The sequence below is a fragment of the Pollicipes pollicipes genome, unplaced genomic scaffold, assembly GCF_011947565.3.
Source record: "Pollicipes pollicipes isolate AB1234 unplaced genomic scaffold, Ppol_2.1 Scaffold_2555;HRSCAF=2994_pilon_pilon_pilon, whole genome shotgun sequence".
NCBI lineage: Eukaryota > Metazoa > Arthropoda > Thecostraca > Pollicipedomorpha > Pollicipedidae > Pollicipes > Pollicipes pollicipes.
This window is the reverse complement of record NW_023596136.1, coordinates 45,472,901-45,487,820: the sequence shown is the minus strand read 5'-3', so window position 1 is coordinate 45,487,820 and position 14,920 is coordinate 45,472,901. Positions and strand designations below refer to the sequence as shown.

At 53.3% G+C, this 14,920-nt stretch overlaps 1 protein-coding gene across 1 annotated transcript; it reads right to left on the bottom strand.

Annotated features, from left to right (window-relative positions):
• Positions 1–412: 412 nt before the first annotated feature.
• LOC119110448 (uncharacterized) lies at positions 413–14,625 on the bottom strand. The gene is made up of 7 exons (XM_037234281.1): positions 14,557–14,625; positions 7,860–8,068; positions 3,852–3,987; positions 3,209–3,342; positions 2,723–2,826; positions 1,255–1,385; positions 413–1,019 (listed from the first exon to the last, which is right to left on the bottom strand). Exons 1-7 carry the CDS (start codon positions 14,600–14,602, stop codon positions 913–915), a joined length of 867 nt encoding a protein of 288 aa, XP_037090176.1. The 5' UTR covers positions 14,603–14,625; the 3' UTR covers positions 413–912.
• Between the last annotated feature and the right edge of the window lie 295 nt (positions 14,626–14,920).

Sequence of the window (14,920 nt, the reverse complement as noted above, 5' to 3'; positions counted from 1 at the left end):
TCGTCTAAAACGTGCGCACGTGTTGCTGCCACCTGAATGGCATTCAACACCAGCAGCTGTCCCGCGTGCCGACCTCGTGCACGTGTGTGGCTGTCGTCGCTAAATCCCGGTGCGCCGCTCTCGGCTGGAGAGGGGCTGCGCGGCACCGCCGGCGAGTCCGCGGCGCCCGCAAGCGCGGCTATTGGGGCTCGCGGCGTGACGTGACCCAAAGATACAGCGAGGTCACGTGACCCAAAGATATAGCGAGGTCACGTGACCGAAAGATACAGCGACGTGACGTGAGCCAAGTCCAAGAGAAATGACCTATGGTGCGCTCTCCGCCGATCAACCCAGCACAGAGCCCTCCAGCTGATTTTGCGGAACTGCCCCCATGTTCGCGAATCTACGAGGTGTAAGCGTAACAAATCGCAGTCGTTTTATTCATCACTGTCAGTGGGCGTCGTGCCGCTCAAGACGGCCAGAACTGAATAGCGTGCTGTCACGTGCATGCGCTTCGTGCGGAGGCAAACGATCAACACGGCCCGGGTTGTTGGCTGGCGAAGCACTCGTGGCATGGTCGTCAAACACTCCCGCGAAACAACGTGGCGCGCGCCGCATAGCTTCGCTTCGTGTGTAGTGATAACTCGGTGACTGGATTATTATCTGGGCTGGTTTACAATGTGTCAGTCGCCACTTAGCGATGGAGGCACGACTGCTGTGGCGTTGTCGCAACCTCTGAACAGTGGGGCGCGAGGGGGACGCTTGCTAGCCGTTGCCAGTCACACGCCTCTCAGTGCTGAGCAGGAGACCCGTGGCCGTTGTACTTGGCGAGCTCTGCCGGCGCCGCCACTCGCGGACGGCCCGGGGCGCTGGCGGACCCGAGATCGGGCGCGGCGTCTGGGGCGGCGGGCCGCTCTCGATGCTTCCGCCGCGCTACGCAGCCCGCAGCTGGCCGGCGCTCGCTCCCATCACGGCGCCAGCAAGCAGCAGCGAGACCAGCAGCAGCTCGCTCGTGACCGGCGTGGCAGCTCCGCTCCGGACTGAAATCAGGGCAGAGGCATTGCGATGACGGAAATGGTACGCGCCCGTGTTTCAGCGTGCCGGATAAGTCACAGAACAGTTCTGATAGGGTATTTCGTTGGCGCCGTATTCCTTGTTCTGGAGAATGGTCAACGGCCAGCAAGGAGCGCTCTTTGACTCTCGATTCACCAAGCAAATAACTTTCACGTCCCTTCTGACCCAGCCCCCGCGCGCGCCGGACGCCGTGCCGCTCACCCGTGATCGTGGCTCTCCGCTGGCTCAGCACCTCGTGCCGCTGCAGCCTGCCGTCGGCGGCCACGGCGCCGCCCGCTGGCGGGGCGTCGACCAGCACGGTGGCCCGGCAGGTCAGCTCCGTGGCCCCTGACCTGACGTGCCGACCGAGAGCGGGTCACGGGTGCTGGGGTTTGACACGCAACGACGGCACCGGCCGAGAGTGGGCCACGGGTGCTGGGGTTTGACCCGACCGAGAGCGGGTCGCAGGTGCTGGGGTTTGACACGCAACGACGGTACCGCTGTACTCAATGTCTGGGATGGAAACAAAGCGACCCTTTGCATGGCTGGCTGTGTGGCCGTGGGGCAGGGTCAGGCCTGCTTTTGGCAGATGCCCTTTACAAAGGCCGCGCCTTACGTAAGTATTTAGATATTAATCATGGCACTAACCGTTCGGAACTTTCGACCCAACATTCACCTCGGTAACGGATTTAGAAGCCTGATGTGAACAAAACGTCAGCAGGGGCGGATTCGCAGGGGGCCATGGGGCATGCCCCTTTCTCTCTTGGGGGTCCCCCTGAGGCTTAGGTGCTTTGAGGACGCGCCAAAATATCATGGCGAAGGGAATTAAAGCCTGATCCTCTGATCCCTCCCTCTAATCTGAACCACATAATATTTACTTTGAAGGGGCACCAAATTCCAGGGACACCACAAATGACCCGAAAGTAAGAAAGGGAGTACGGCCAGAAAGTAAGTCGCGCCAGAAGTCTGCGAATGTCACCGGCTTCGCCGCTTCCCGGTACAACTACAGATTTTCAGCATCCGTGTCATGCGACGCCACTTAAGTCATTACTATTTATAATTTGTGTACAATGCACTGGTTTCGCTTTTCAATCATACACTGTAGGGACAGCAACCTACAAAGTGCAACTTACTGCTGTTTTTTTTTTTTGTCTCAAGTTAGCGATGGCTAGTCATTTAAATCGTGCTGTCGTACCTGACTGATGGTATTTAGGTGTACCGAAAATAATCGAAGTCGGGTACGAAATCATGCAAACATACGTACCTTTCCAAAAGGTCGAGTGTCAAAACAGCCAGTGATGCCTTTTTTGCTCACGATTTTTGACGGCTCGGGCGCTGTAAATCTGCTGACTAAATTTTTATATTCATTATCTTAACTAATGCTCGCATCAAACAGTAAATAAGTTAGCATAGCAGGAAAAGGACAGTAAAAAAGTAAAGACGGGCTGTGGTTAGATAGCACATCTTTTTACACACGGCAGCAGACAGCAGACCACGAGCGAAGCCGGAAATTCGAGCTGGTTTGCATCGCGCAGCAAGCCACCGTCCGATGTTCTTAAGCGGGAGGGCTTCGCGTGCAATACAGGGGCGAACAATTCGTGGCGTACGTCAGCAGTCCCATGAGATCAACGTCAACCTTGATTGTCAATCCGTACTGTACGCGACTCGCCTGCCAGGCCGAGCTGTTTACCTGAACATGTCTGACCGTAGTGGTAGCCGCAGCCCGAGCGTAGCAGTCTCCATGCCGCTCGAGTCCACGATAGTAGGCAATCGGCTCACAAACTGGCTCTGGGCCTGCGACGGTGAGTTGGAGTCAGGAGCTCCACCGGGGAGTGAGATGCCAGACTGTCTCCTCAGACGGCCCGCGTTCCGATCAGGCAGTCGGGCAAACCCATGGACAGGCCAGCGTTCCGATCAGGCTGTCGAGTAAACGGATGGACAGGCACGCGTTGTGTTCCTATTTGCACAGCATATACCACAGCCGAAGGATGCCGAGGTTGCAACATCTCACACGTCCGGTTACGTAGCCGGTACGTTGCCGAAGGCCAACATTCCCTCCCACTTTGAAATTCCGGTCTCCTGAAACGACCAAGTAACTCCGCGTGAACGTTGATTTTTGAACCGGTGATACTGGCCTCCCATGCAGCTTGCTGAAAAGGGAACAAGGCAACCATACCTGGTGATTGTTGATGAGCCACTGCAATCTGGCAGCCGGCTTGGATTTGTCGGCGGTGCAGTTGAGGGAGAGGAATCCGTCGGTATTCCGTGCGCTGTCCTGGCCGAATATGAAAGGTCCCGCCTTCGGCAGGGCTGCAGGGCAGCACAGCACTGGTGACCAGCATGCGTTTGCCAGGCTACGGGTAGATATCAAGGCGTGCTTTACATCGACGGGCCCTCACAAGTCTCAGGCAGTGACATCCGTATGACAATGACATCAAACAATGACAAACAATGACAACCTTTGACATATTTGGAGCAACGCGTATGACAACGTTGCCCCAAATATGTCAAAGCATGTCATTGTTTGTCATTGTTTGATGTCATTGTCATACTTTTGGGGCATTTTTTTGTTTTCGGGCATTTGGGTTTCGTGACATTTTTGTGTCCGAAACTCAGAACTTGGTCGCCATTTCACCAGTTACTACTATGACGAAATATTGCCAAAAACCGCAATCATGCCGGTGCATTTGCGATCGCCCGGTGTCCACTCAACTGCGATTAATTTGGCATCGGTTCAACTAACACGCTGCACAAAGATGCCGACGTGTTCAAACCACCACGGCGCCATGTTGCACGGCTATACCGTCGGACTAGCTCACCTACGACCATCATGGTGGCGCCGTCGGAGAAGGTGTGGAAGGTGGGAGCCTCGTCCGACACCTGGCACTGGAAGTGGCCCGTGCTGTTCAGCTCGAGCGAGCCCAGACTGACCCGGCGCTCGTCAGAAGCGGCTGTCTGCCAGCAGAGTCAGAAGCGGCTGTCTGCCAGCAGAGTCAGAAGCGGCTGTCTGCCAGCAGAGTCGCCACACTCTGTGCTGTTGCGACACCGCGGCACAGACTGGCATTCGCAGCCAGCTCCAAACCGATGGCATTGGCTTGATAGGGCGTGATGTGGCTGTGCTATGACGTCAGGCCATAGCACTGCTCATAATATGGTACTGGTCAGCTTATAATATTGGTCGACTATCACATCCAAGATGATGCGTGATGAAATAGGCAGATGTCAAATAACCAACGGCGTTGTTTTCCGGGTAAACCGTATGCAAGGCAAGAGGCCTCAATGCCACCTTTCAAGGTCTGAATAAAGGCCAAATGACGGGGAACGCCATAGCGAGCAAACTTCAAGGCCCAATCGGGCATTTTGAGCCCCAAACGTGGTTTGTCACCCGAACTAACTTCCTTCAAGGAAAATCACACTTTTAATGTGACCTTTAACATCTAAAACAAGATTAAATGATGGAGGAAATCATAGCGATGGAGCTGTGAAACCCCATCGGGCGTTCTAAGCACTAAAACGTAGATCATCACCAAAAGAAACATCTATCAAGGTAACCCAAACTTTCCAGATCACCTTTTGTGGTGACCTGGAGAGCACCTAAAGGTGGTCTTGAATGTGACGGTGTTGGTGCTTGCAACGCCCCGCTGGGTCTTATACTTTGCTTGTTATCGCGTTCCCCACCATTTGATCTTGATGAGATCCTGAAGAATTACCTTACGAGTAAAGATGATCTTGACGGACGTTAGTTCGGGTGACCGACCACATTTTGGTGCTCAAAACGCCCGGCCGTCTCGCTGTTGGCTGATTATGGCATGCACTGAAGTTTGACTTGACGCGCCTTGTATGGTGGCCTTGGACGCTCGGGTTACGCTAACAGTTACAGTTACGCCCGGACGGTGGTCCACGTTTTGGTGCTGACGACGACCGGCTGGGTCTCGGAGTCTGATCGCTAAGGAGCTCCCGTCTTTTTATGTGTGTTTTGACTTTGATGAGTGGCCTTGCAACCACAAATGATCTCGTTTTCTGTAAATTATCCGGTAAAATTGTCAAACGAAAGAAGCTGGGGGAATCGGAGCACGGCACTGAACGCCAATGCAAAAACGACGTTGATTTTGCAGAGAGCGGTGGCCCCCTCTTATAATCGATCTGCGGTGAAGCATGGGAAGAATCGGTCTGAAGTGATATTCTGATCGCCAGTCAATTTTCTGAGACTCGCTTCCACGTACAAAAAGCTTCGTCGCAGCACTGAAGGGTCATTATTTGCTATCATGGCCCGTGACCAGGCAAAACGTAATTGTGTGTGCAAATAGCCAGGGCATCTAACTCACACGTAAAAAGGGAGCATGCCACCTTTTTGTACCACTCACTTTTGTTAGATCAGATGTATGCGATTTCACTAGGCACACCGGATTCTCGGAATCCCTCTGAATAGCTCAGAATTTGTATTCGAAGTAACCGCTGCTGCGGGAAAAATCTCATTGGATTCCCTGATCACGAAAGCAATCCACCTCATTTGCCTTGCTTTAGTGCGTGTTCTAAGTGTTCAACGCGCCTGTTCTGTAATGTTTGCAACACACTAATTTATCAAAAAATGTTTGTGTAATGAGTGCTACGAAATCTTGCAACACTGCTTTGAAAAAATATGCGAATGTAAAGCCATTATCCCGCAAATTCAACGGAGCGTTGTACTGTGGCTTTGGTCTTTCACCCATGTCATTTACTAGTGTCTTTTCGGAGTGCACTTCGGTTTTGGGAAACGGGGTAGGCGGTCTATCACATGGTCCAAAGCCACGCACTGGCTTAAACTTTAACCAATGCGCTTGTCGGTAACTGGCCATTGCCAACCGCTGCGTCAATCACAAACTGTACTGACGTCATTCAGTAACATTTGTCAGCTGCCCCAGCGGATTCTGACGTCGTCATGACGACGGCTGCCGCGACCGTCAGAGAGAGGCGTGGTGCTCTTACAAAACGTTGACAGGATTATCTGGACTCGAAAATGATCAAAACTTCTATATATTTTTTGTCTCGATAATGCTGAGGTAGCACTACACAATGTGATTATTCGACGTAACTGGTCCTGAGATTTCACTAGAGTATGTTTTTGAGAAAAAAAACAAGGGTTAGACACCCATTAAAATCCAGTAGCATCAAACTGTATTTAAATGGTTAATTTGTCGGAGAGACCATGACAGCAGAAGAAGACACAGATTCTGCATGATCTTATGTAAACCAGCGTCTACAAGCCTGCAACGAATGGCACATTTTGCTCAGCCGAGCCAAATACGTATTGCTCAGGAATGAGCACCCGACGGTGTTCTTATGCTGCCGCAATGATTAACGCTCAGATCTTTGATGCTGTTAATCCGCGTAAATCTATAGCGATGGGTTCAAACTTCGAAAACGTCGCTCACGGAGGCCCGTCGCTGGTACTCCAGTGGGGGCGTGATGGCCAAGCGTTTAGCGCCGTGGACTCCCACGTGGGCCCCTGGGTTCGAACCCTGGTAACACCATGGCCCCTGAGCGCTGATATAGCGATGCAGTCGCTGACCTTCAATAAGACGGGGACGTGATGACGTGTGTCACGTTCTCTGAAAACGAAAATTGGAGTTCCCTACTGCTAATCGATATCAGTTTATTGATCCTTTCGTTTTGCTCGCTTGCGCTGGCACGTTACCGCCCCAGCCGCCGCGCCCGGCATGAGGGCGCCGCCACCCATGCCGCCCGTGACTGGTGGCATGTCACGCGCCATCATCAGCCTGTGGCTCTCGTGGTATAACAGAACGCCGGCATCGCCCGTGGAGGAGGGCAGGGTGGGTCCCATCAGTTTTTGCTCCGAGCTTCTTCAAACCAGAAACTATAAGAATGATACGGTTCTCATACCTGCAAACAGCAATACCTTTCAGTTACATGTGAGGTGGTATACTTTTTGAGAGCACGTCTTCATTTAGCTGGTAAGTGACCTCTGAATGGGCCGTTTCCAATTGCATGACCTGCTCCACGCTAGGGTAAATCATCCCATTCTCCCTCGTGCACGAACGCAGCACAGGAAGGGCTGCCGAAACGTCTTCGCTTGCCGGCGTCTTGTTTCCAAGAAACACACCGCACAGGCGGTGTGGTGGGCCTGCCGCCGTTGAGGCATGAGTGTTCACAGTAATTAACGAACGACGGAATCGTAAACACTTGCCGGTCGTGTCCCCTGACACGAAATCGATCGACCGGCAGCATTCCGCCTCGCCAGAAACCCGGTGGGCGGGTTTAAGCGTAACAAATTTGCCTCCAGTCCGGGTTTAATGAGACTTTTGTGCTCGATGTAGCCTGGTGCAGTTTTGCTCGCTTTACGGCCCCCTAAACAAGTCACATGATATTGTACAAAGTGTTATATGGCTAGCACCGGAAGAGGAACTGCGCAAGTCACCAATCAATCATCAGCCTAACCGGGCTTTTATGTCAAATTAACGCCGCTGACTGCGTGGCCCCTGGCCGTTCATATTATGCCGTTACATCCGGTACTTGGCAAATGTTGCTGGCACCCGAGCCTTTCCTTTGTGGTTTTCCTGCAACTCTCCGCTGAAAGCCCGGACTTCAGCCGACCAGGGTTGCATACAGAGTGCACATGTCACAAACTAATGAGCTGTATGACAGGAGGTTTAATATGCACTGATATCCTGAACTTTCTTGAAAATAATTTGAGGAAACTCAAGTTAAAGCCCGGTCTATCCAAATGCTTAAAAAAGTATAATAAGTTTTTTTTGTCGCAGACGGACACTCAGCCAAAGCATAAGACTCACCAGGCCCCCTCCCCTTCGGATTATGCATACACAACATACGTTCACAAAAATGCCGGGTACGTCGGTGAAGACTCGCTTGGGCTGCCGGCTGCTCGGCACGTAGCGGTAGAACTCGACGTCGTCCTTGTACCACCTGATGCTGTACAGCCCGCGACCTTGCAGGTCAAAGTCGCAGAGCAGCGTGGCGCTCTCGCCGACGTGCTTGTAGGTCGGGACGTTGACAGTGACCAGGGACAGTGACAGGTGTCCTGCAACACGGCAGTCGGCGGTGACCAGGGAGACTGACAGGTAACCTGCAACACGGCAGTCGGAAGTGAACAGGGACAGTGAAAGGTGTACTTAAATGCGGCAGTCGGCGGTGACAAGGAACAGCGACGGAGCCCCTGCAACACGCCACTTGACGGCCGCTCGGGAAAGGGACCGGTCTTCTGTCGACGTCAGCTGGCAGTAACCACAGGCAGCCACATGTCCTCACAACACATTAGTCCAGCCTGGACAGGGGCAGTGACAGCTCCTTCACCACGTCAGTTGGCAGTGATCGCGAACGGTGACAGGCCCTCTGCACCGCTCCACGCGACGGTGACCGGGGTGAGCACCAGCCACCCTGAAGGGCACCAGCTGACGACGGCCAGGGGCAGCGGCGGGTCCCGTGTCACTCAGTTGCTGGTGATACGGTACACTAACAAGCCGCCTGCGTCGCGTCAGCTGACTGTAATCCCGCTGCAGGAGCATCAGCAAGACCGTTATAAGTCAGCACGATGGCTATGACCATATGACTCAATATCTCGGCACAGATGTGACACCGCCGGCATTAGCAGCCACACACTTCCACGTAAACGGGTAGGGGCATTAAGCACAAATTTATAGACCTTTCCTTCTTTCGAAACGTTAAATGTTTAAAGGTGAACGGTTCTGGCCACATTGGCCAGTGACCAGTGTCTAGTATCGAATCGTGTGCTTGAATTTATATGTTGCGCTGTGCGTTATGTCAACCACATGCTTCAAAATCAATTGAAATGGCAAGACGTGAAAATGACCAACATTTTCAAATCATTACTCTCATCTGACAAGCCATTCACGCAAGATACCTGGCTTAGAGAGCATTTGGTTTTGGACATTCACTTCCATTGTTCGATTACAAAAGACATGCACATATGCTCTCGTAAGACAAGCGGCCAATTCAGATCAAAACCCATCATTTGAGAAATCGTCGCATACGTCCACTGGTAGCACTTTTCAAGAAAATGGTGTCTGCGATAAGCATTCCCAAAACCGTCGGCGAACTTCGAACACGTCCGACGCGGCTGTCGAAGTTCGCTGCGATGCAGATTAGACACGCGTGGCCGGCACATTCTGAAAACTCGCCCGCTGATGGTCATCGCTGTCAACGGTGTCAGTCTTGGCCGTGTCGAACGCGACGCAGGTGGACGGCGTCGGAACTTGAGCTCGGCCGCCGCGCTGAACGGCCGCGCCGGGCCTGGCCACCAGGCCGCGAGACAGACCGGCTCCCCCCCCCCCCCGCCCGTCTCCACCCCCGCTATGAGGCTGGTCCGTCGTCACCGGTCGCCAGCAAATACATGGAAACGTGTTGGCGAGCCATGCTTTTCCGGTGAGTTCACGATGATCATGGTCATGACTCATGATATCAAAGACTGATAGAGTTAAAAAGCTCGTCGTGCTTAAAAGCGGCCTCCTGGTTCGCTGGCCCGTATTTCATGTATGATGAACACAAACACAAGCCCGGATAGAAGGTGCGCTCTGGTCGGCGGCAGTCTTAAAATGTACGCGCATCGCACTTTGGCCATCTCAAAAGTCATAACAGCCGCATTCAAGAGGCAGAATCTAACCATAGTTCCGGCCGTCGGTCATCGTTCGCTGTTTGCTGGATTCGGCAAGAGTATGGCGTTTCATAAACGGATCATTAAATACGCCGAACATTTCAGAGCCCGGGACCAAGTTGTTTGATTGACTGGTTGTCATGTGGATAAAACCGCCGGAGGTTCGATCTTGTCGACTGTTTCCGTTACACTAATATCAAAAATAATGCAGAGGAGATCTTTGTTCATAGAATTATTACTGTTCTGGCGATTGGATCGCTGAAAAGTATGATAACTTCATGTGCAGTCAGTAATCTATCCGTTATGTGAAACATTGGCGGAAGGACAAAAAACGATTGCAGCGCGAGTTAGCAGTCGTGCAACGTAGCCCTCATCATAACTTAGGTGTAATTAATCACGCTATTTAGAGCACGGAGCTGATAACGATGCCTCACTTGATGAGTACGGGAGTAGTTGAATAGACAAACAGAAAATGCATCAGATCCCATTCTATAATGGTAATCCCAGGGAACAGAGCAAACCGCAGGCTGCCGACTGAGTGTTCATCTAGATGGCACGGCACGAGCCCAGAGGCAGTGACATGCACCCTACAACATGCCAATTACGGTAGTGACGTTTTACGTTGCCCGTCAGCTGACAGCGACCGGGGAGAGCGACAGGTTCCCTGTGACACACCAGTTGACGGTGGGCGGGACGGGGGCAGGTCACCGCAGCACGTCAGCTGACACCGACCGGGGAGAGTGATAGGCTCCCTGTGGGCGGACGGTGGGCGGGACGGGGGCAGGGTCACCGCAGCACGTCAGCTGACAGCGACCGGAGAGAGCAACAGGCCCCCTGTGACACGTCAGTTGACGGTGGGCGGGACGGGGGCGGGGTCGCCGCAGCACGTCAGCTGGCAGCGACCGGAGAGAGCAACAGGCCCCCTGTGACACGCCAGTTGACGGTGGGCGGGACGGGGGCAGGGTCACCGCGGCACGCTAGCTGACGGCGACCGGATGTAAGGCCAGGCTCTCAATAGTGCTCCAGTTGCCGGTTACCGGATGTGACGGTAGGCCCCTGCCACACGCCAGCTGACACCGACCGGATGTAAGGCCAGGCTCTCAATAGTGCTCCAGTTGTCGGTTACCGGATGTGACGGTAGGCCCCTGCCACACGCCAGCTGACCGGGTGACAGTGACGGGCTTCCGTCACTCGCAACACAGCCGTTGACGGTGGCCGAGGACGGCTACAGCACCTTGCGGCACGTCGGTTGACGATAACTTTGCTATTGACGTCAATAAGTCGATGATAATAAGTTGACGGCAGCACGTTGGCAGCAGCGGTGGTTTTCCTTTACCAACCGAGATGACGGCGGCCTGAGACGGTGGAGGGTTTCCTGTACCTCGCCGCGTCCCGGAGACCTGGTGGTACACACGTCGCACGCCGGCGGACGCCTGCCCGGGGCTCATGCGTGACACAGTGACCTCGTCGGTTCGCTGGACGAGGGGCCCGCGCGCCATCAGCAAACGTGGCGACAGGCCGCCGGCCGGAGCTCGGACGGGGCCGGGGCGCGCGCGTGTCGGCCGTGTTTGAGAACTCCGGCTACGCCCTCGGCGTGGACGGTATCGCGTCTCCATCACGATGGACGGCCTTTCAGGTCCCCGCTCCACCAACACGTGATGCGTCGAACTTCTGAGATAAATCTGGGGTAACTTGAGGCACCCGTCGTCGCCCGTTGAAAGGCAAACTGGGCTAAACTAGTCGAACGCATTGTTCTCAGTTCTTAACGGTTGACTTGAAAGGTCTGGAACTCGAATGACTTTTGCCAGCGTAATGCAATTCTAATAGAAAATAAGGGTCAGGTATTTCACATGAAAGGCTTTATGCCAGAGGCGATGTGCACATTTCGGGAATAACTCACTCTTTCTTCATTTGTAGCACATCATTATGGCTTGCGAGTATTTAATATTTCTTAGATTACGTTGTTGATGGAAAGCGTAGCACCTCCACGTACTCCACTGATGACCTTACACGAAGACGATTCCGGTGTGAGGGATGACAAACCCATGACCTGCGTGTCGGCCAGCTCTAGAAGCAAGACGATAGAATGACACATGCTCCATTCCTAGCAGCCCAACGAAGTTTGAGGCTGTGTTCAGTTATTATGGGCCTTCATGTGGACCTACATATGAACCTATACACTGAACTTCGAAGCCGTTGTGTACTTCACGACGTTGACCTTCCGACGCTGACGTTGACCTTCTCTGGATGTTGGTTCTCTGAGGTGTACTGCTTGGTGAATGCAAATGCATGCATTTTCGTGACCCGGTTGGCAAACTGAAAAGGTTGAGCGTATCCCCTCGAAATAGGTATCTTTCCATGGCACGGTAACCTACACTGGACCGGCCTAACCATACGTGCTGAGTTGCTGAGGCTTGATGACCAATCGTAGTGGCTTTGTTTGACTTCGAGTTTGTATCTAGACAGGAGTAATCCAAAGACGTGCAATCTGTCAAAAGTGGCGCATGGGGTCCGGGCTTCACGGTCCCCAGCGCTGCTGTAAACGCCCGTATTAAGTGGTGAGTGCAAAGGGCAGACAAGCAAACCCTGAAAGATGGCCATATTCCGCGGGTGTACCGACTGCATAACGGACCAGCCTGCTGTGGTCCGCACGAGTTCAGGTCTTGGAGGGATGGAATCGCGCGGAACAAATATCGGGAATATGTGCCATATAGCACATGTTGTATGTGATGTGTTATGAGCTAAATTTGTTTTATAACTGTTTTATACATATGTAACACGTGGAATATATCACAGTTAATGAGATGCGAAATTCACCAGCAAAGCTCCAAAAATTGGCTTTACAAATGGCGAAGATGACGTCCCGTTGCCTCACCGCCTGCAGATGAAGATGCTTATGTAATCATCCCAAAGAAGCGACAACTGAACGAATGCTCCAATTCCAAATGACAGATCGCACAATTAACAAAAGACTCCTAACGACAACCACTGCGTTTCTGAGTCGACGCCGCCGAAAAACTTGGGGGCCATGATAATCGCAATCGTTTTCTTTCTATTATATCGTTACACAGCCAACTGTTTCGGTCTTTAGCGTCTCAGTCCACCCGCAGAACGTAGCGGACAGCAGGGGCGCAGCGTTAGGCTCCGAACCGGCGGCGACACGGCCAGAGTGAACTCACCTTCGAGAAAGTTCATGTTGAGCCGCAATGCACGCCTACTCCAGGGCACATGCTGTCCGAACACATAAAACGCGTTCAGACGCCACAAACGTGGTGTGGTTGCATTACGCCATAAACGGCTCTTGTAAAAGCAGGCCCATGAAAGCATACGCACATCCCCGAAACAACTACGCTATTAGCCTGGTGTCCGTGCTGTGATATGAGCTGAGCGCGGTTTGTGGGGTGACAGTCCGGGGAAGTCTTCGGTCGCCGCTCCACTCTACCATGGTGTCCGTGCCGCGATATGAGCTGAGCGCGGTTTGTGGGGTGACAGTCCGGGGAAGTCTTCGGTCGTCGCTCCACTCTACCATGGTGTCCGTGCCGCGATATGAGCTGAGCGCGGTTTGTGGGGTGGCGGTCCGGGGAAGTCTTTGGTCGCCGCTCCACTCTACCATGGTGTCCGTGCCGCGATATGAGCTGAGCGCGGTTTGTGGGGTGGCGGTCCGGGGAAGTCTTCGGTCGTCGCTCCACTCTACCATGGTGTCCGTGCCGCGATATGAGCTGAGCGCGGTTTGTGGGGTGGCGGTCCGGGGAAGCCTTCGGTCGCCGCTCCACTCTACCATGGTGTCCGTGCCGCGATATGAGCTGAGCGCGGTTTGTGAGGTGGCGGTCCGGGGAAGTCTTCGGTCGCCGCTCCACTCTACCATGGTGTCCGTGCCGCGATACGAGCTGAGCGCGGTTTGAGGGGTGACAGTCCGGAGAAGTCCTCAGCCGTCGCTCCACTCCACCATTAGGAGCAATATTAGACTGAAGATTCGCAGCGTTTTGGAAGTGGGAACTCGAACAAATACATTGTTATGAAAAGTAGGCGGGCGACTCAGCCTGCTGCAAAACCAGCCTGCATGTATTGCATCTAGTTTATCAGAAGAAAATATGAAACCGGGTAATATACCATTGACCTGAATGCACACCAAAATGTTGGCGCTTATAACTAGGTGTGGTTCTGGGATTTAAATCCAGATTTTCAGGCTTCCCATTCTCGTTTTTTAAGACTTGAGGATTTCGGAGGTTCGAATCTATCCCAATACATTTGAATCCGAGAATCCGAATCCTCGGCTCTTAAATATCCTGCCAACACTCATGGCAATTGTTACGAATACATCTCGCGGTTCGTCACCGCAAGTCGATGAAAATTTGCCAAAGAGGAGGGGCCCAGATGTTTCTTGGGGCTAAAACATAGCGCAAAAGTCACGGGTCTAATGTTGCTTTGGAAGTCTAGGCGGAAGGAGTTCTACCTTCCGCGAACCAACGACTTGTAGCCTTAACAGCAGTCGGAAAAGTGCATCGAAAGTGCAAAAGTGCATGAAAAGTACCATCGGAAAAGTGGTGTTTGTTTGTGGACATGCCACAGTGAAATTTTCGGCTCCGGGCTCAGTTTTGGAAAAGGAAAACTTGTGTTCTCCTGTGTCTGTGTCTGTGTCCAATATTTTCTCAGTCTACACAGTGAAACTGAAGTCTGGTCCGAAGCTAAAATGCGCTGCTGCCCAGCCCGCACTGCCAAGGTTTGTTTATTATCCGCCCGCAAATATGCTATCTCGCGTAGGAAAAAAAAATTCGTTCAAGACCAACGCTAGCAAGCCTTCCACTCACCCACGACTTCGTACCTCATGACTAAAAAACAGCATCCAACCAGGAAACAACGGAAGAGTTCCCATTCGGTTCCCGGTGGTCGTGGCTTACCGGGCAGGCAGCAGAGGGAGAGCGCCAGCAGCGCCACACGCCGCATGGCGGCGGACTCGGCAACCACCAGACCTCGACTGACCGCGCGGGCGCCGGGCTGCTCACCGACCCCTGCTCGTCGGCGCAGCTAAGTGACGTCACAGGAGGTGGCCTGAGGGTCGACTGAGACGAGTGTGCACTCGCCCCCTCCCCCCCTCCCCCATACGCCTCTCCGGGGCTATTTGCAGAGCGGGCGTGTTCTCACACCCGGGGGCGGGACTTCGCAACTTTTGAGGCGGCCTGAGGCCGCTCTGCCTCTTTAGTTTTGTTTCCTCTCCTAAATTTAGCTTGTGTGCCCCTGTGCCACTGGACGTTACGGATGTCG

Excerpts from the sequence above, each read along its gene's own strand:
- LOC119110448 (XM_037234281.1), bottom strand. The coding sequence starts at position 14,602 with ATGCGGCGTGTGGCGCTGCTGGCGCTCTCCCTCTGCTGCCTGCCCG. Across the intron at positions 3,988-7,859 it reads TACCCGGCATTTTTGTGAAC|ACAGCCGCTTCTGACGAGCG; the intron begins GTATGTTGTGTA and ends CTCTGCTGGCAG. Across the intron at positions 1,386-2,722 it reads CTACGGTCAGACATGTTCAG|GTCAGGGGCCACGGAGCTGA; the intron begins GTAAACAGCTCG and ends TCGGCACGTCAG.